Source organism: Drosophila miranda, assembly GCF_003369915.1.
Source record: "Drosophila miranda strain MSH22 chromosome Y unlocalized genomic scaffold, D.miranda_PacBio2.1 Contig_Y1_pilon, whole genome shotgun sequence".
Taxonomy (NCBI): Eukaryota; Metazoa; Arthropoda; class Insecta; order Diptera; family Drosophilidae; genus Drosophila; species Drosophila miranda.
Window position 1 is genome coordinate 37,543,583 of NW_022881603.1, and position 2,936 is coordinate 37,546,518.

Genomic DNA, 2,936 nt, shown 5'->3' on the forward strand with positions numbered 1-2,936 from the left:
ATAATTATAAATTGTTTTAATTAATATTACAATCATGAGATTATTTTACATTTCGTAGGCAATAGACCCCATCCGCTCTACTGAGGGGAAGATGTTAGTTCTTTACAAAATACATGAGGTGTCGGTTCATTCGTAAAACAATCAAAAGGCGATCAACATAGATGGAAACACGCGAGCGAGAAACAATTGGATGGGGATCGGTGTTCGGGTGCGTAGATTGATTGATTCATTGATTGATTGATGTTGTTCAGTCAGTACAAAAGAGTATTCTGGAACCAAGGATGACACATTGGTAAACTAATGACATTCAAAAACAAATGGGGAGGCATCTCTGATGGCGTTGGTGGTGTAGCACCTGCGCCACACAGCCAAAGAACCACAAGAAGCAGCCAAAGGCTATGATGAGGCAGGCGCCGAGGGTTGAGATGTGGGGGTGTGTTGGGCAACTGCTTAGAAGCACTTGCGGTGGACAATGCCGGGGCCGGACTCGTCGTATTCCTCCTTGGAGATCCACATCTGCTGGAAGGTAGACAGGGAAGCCAGGATGGAGCCACCGATCCAGACGGAGTATTTGCGCTCTGGGGGAGCGATGATCTTGATCTTGATGGTGGATGGGGCCAGGGAGGTGATCTCCTTCTGCATGCGATCGGCAATACCGGGGTACATGGTGGTGCCACCAGACATGACAATGTTGGCGTACAGGTCCTTACGGATATCCACATCGCACTTCATGATCGAGTTGTAGACGGTCTCGTGGATGCCGCACGACTCCATTCCCAAGAAGGAAGGCTGGAACAGGGACTCTGGGCAGCGGAAACGCTCGTTGCCGATGGTGATCACCTGACCGTCGGGAAGCTCATAAGACTTCTCCAGGGAGGTGGAGGCGGCAGCGGTGGCCATCTCCTGCTCGAAGTCCAGGGCGACGTAGCACAGCTTCTCCTTGATGTCGCGAACGATTTCACGCTCAGCGGTGGTGGTGAAAGAGTAGCCACGCTCGGTGAGGATCTTCATCAGGTAGTCGGTCAAGTCGCGACCAGCCAGATCCAGACGGAGGATGGCATGGGGCAGAGCATAACCCTCATAGATGGGGACGGTGTGGGAGACACCATCTCCGGAATCCAGAACGATACCGGTGGTGCGGCCGGAAGCGTACAGGGAGAGCACGGCCTGGATGGCGACGTACATGGCTGGGGAGTTGAAGGTCTCAAACATGATCTGGGGCATCTTCTCGCGGTTAGCCTTGGGGTTCAGGGGGGCTTCAGTCAGCAGAACTGGGTGCTCCTCTGGGGCCACACGCAGCTCGTTGTAGAAGGTGTGGTGCCAGATCTTCTCCATATCATCCCAGTTGGTGATGATACCGTGCTCAATGGGGTACTTCAGGGTGAGGATACCTCTCTTGGACTGGGCCTCATCACCGACGTACGAGTCCTTCTGTCCCATACCGACCATCACACCCTGGTGGCGTGGACGACCGACAATGGAGGGGAAGACGGCACGGGGTGCGTCATCACCGGCGAAACCGGCCTTGCACATGCCGGAGCCTGAAGGATAACAAGAGTGACAAACGATCCATTAATTGGCTGTTCTTCTGTTGGGGTCTCAAACGGAACTAACGAAAATAACGAAACGGACAGCGTGGGAATGCCTAGGATTTCTCTCTGAGTTGACTCACTGGGAATGTCTATCATGGCACACACTTCTCTATAGAAATGTGTGTATGCGAATCGATCTTATGCAGATCAGTGGGGAAATCATGTTTCCAATGTTTTCTCTTCTCTAGATGCCATTTCGATGAGGGAATTAATATTTCCCATGTCTGCTTTTCAGGAAATTAAATATCTTTTTTCAAACGTTTTTGGCATTTTTTGAGTTTATAATATTTTTAGGGAATTATTGGGAATAATTTTATTCCCGAAGTTTTCTTTTCATCTCATAATGTATTGAGATCTTGCACTTTTGGTTCCGATCACTTTTTCACTGAACAATCAATAAATCCTTGTGATTTTAGTCCGTTTGGCATTTCTTTTCTTGTATTCTTGAATTCTATGTTGTAATCCGATTGATATCTCCTGATCTATGGTATGGGGATACGAACCATTGTCAACGACCAAAGCAGCAACCTCATCGTCACACATTTTGTTTGAGTTTGGTTTGTCTTACGGTACCACGGGTGAATTTAAATCAAGAATTACGGCAATGTGTACTCTTTGGAACACAACTGACTGACTAAAGTATCGCCGCGTTGGTATTCGGATTTTATACCGCCACCGAAATGTCTTTTCGTCCAAGAGAAATACGGCGCACAGCACTCGGCACCCTCGATGCCCCCCTCAGTCGACGCGGCAGCAGCAGCATTAGAAGAAGAGTTACGGCATTCAGCCACAGCCCCATACACCCATACAGAGATATGCTACCGCTGGCCCACCTTCGTCCGACGCGCCCAAAAATAGATCCTTCAGCATAGGGGGCGCTTTGGATAACAGTATCGGGCTAGAGCGAGCGAGACGCACCAGCAAGGGAGCAGTTCGGCATGATCGAGCATGTAGATCGCTATCGGCATTCGGCATCGGCTAGGGATCGGGATCGTGTTGGAGAAGAGCACGATGAGCGCGAAGAACGACGAGCGATTCGTGGCCCCCAGTCCAAAAGTGCCGTATAAGGCAAGGCGGCGACTCCAGTACTGGCGTGGATCTCTTGCCCTCGCTCTTTCTCTTCCTTTCCTGCTGTGCGGGTGTGTGTGATGTGAGAGTAGTGTTTTTTTTTGGGTCGGTGGGGGATGGGATTCTATTTTCCGTCGATCCGCCGATCTGCCGATCGTATTCTTCTTGGTTGTTTTCATAACTTTCGTGTTTTTCTGATGTCGTAATAAATTCATTTTCTATTTTCGATATATATGTACTCAAACATATATCTACCTTGTACTACATCGCATCGCT

The 2,936-nt window shown here is 49.3% G+C and overlaps 1 protein-coding gene across 1 annotated transcript; it reads right to left on the reverse strand.

Moving 5' to 3' along the window:
• Positions 1-354: 354 nt before the first annotated feature.
• On the reverse strand, positions 355-2,216 carry LOC117190705 (actin-57B-like). Its single transcript, XM_033395767.1, has 2 exons — positions 2,096-2,216; positions 355-1,541 (listed from the first exon to the last, which is right to left on the reverse strand). Exons 1-2 carry the CDS (start codon positions 2,133-2,135, stop codon positions 451-453), a joined length of 1,131 nt encoding a protein of 376 aa, XP_033251658.1. The 5' UTR covers positions 2,136-2,216; the 3' UTR covers positions 355-450.
• Between the last annotated feature and the right edge of the window lie 720 nt (positions 2,217-2,936).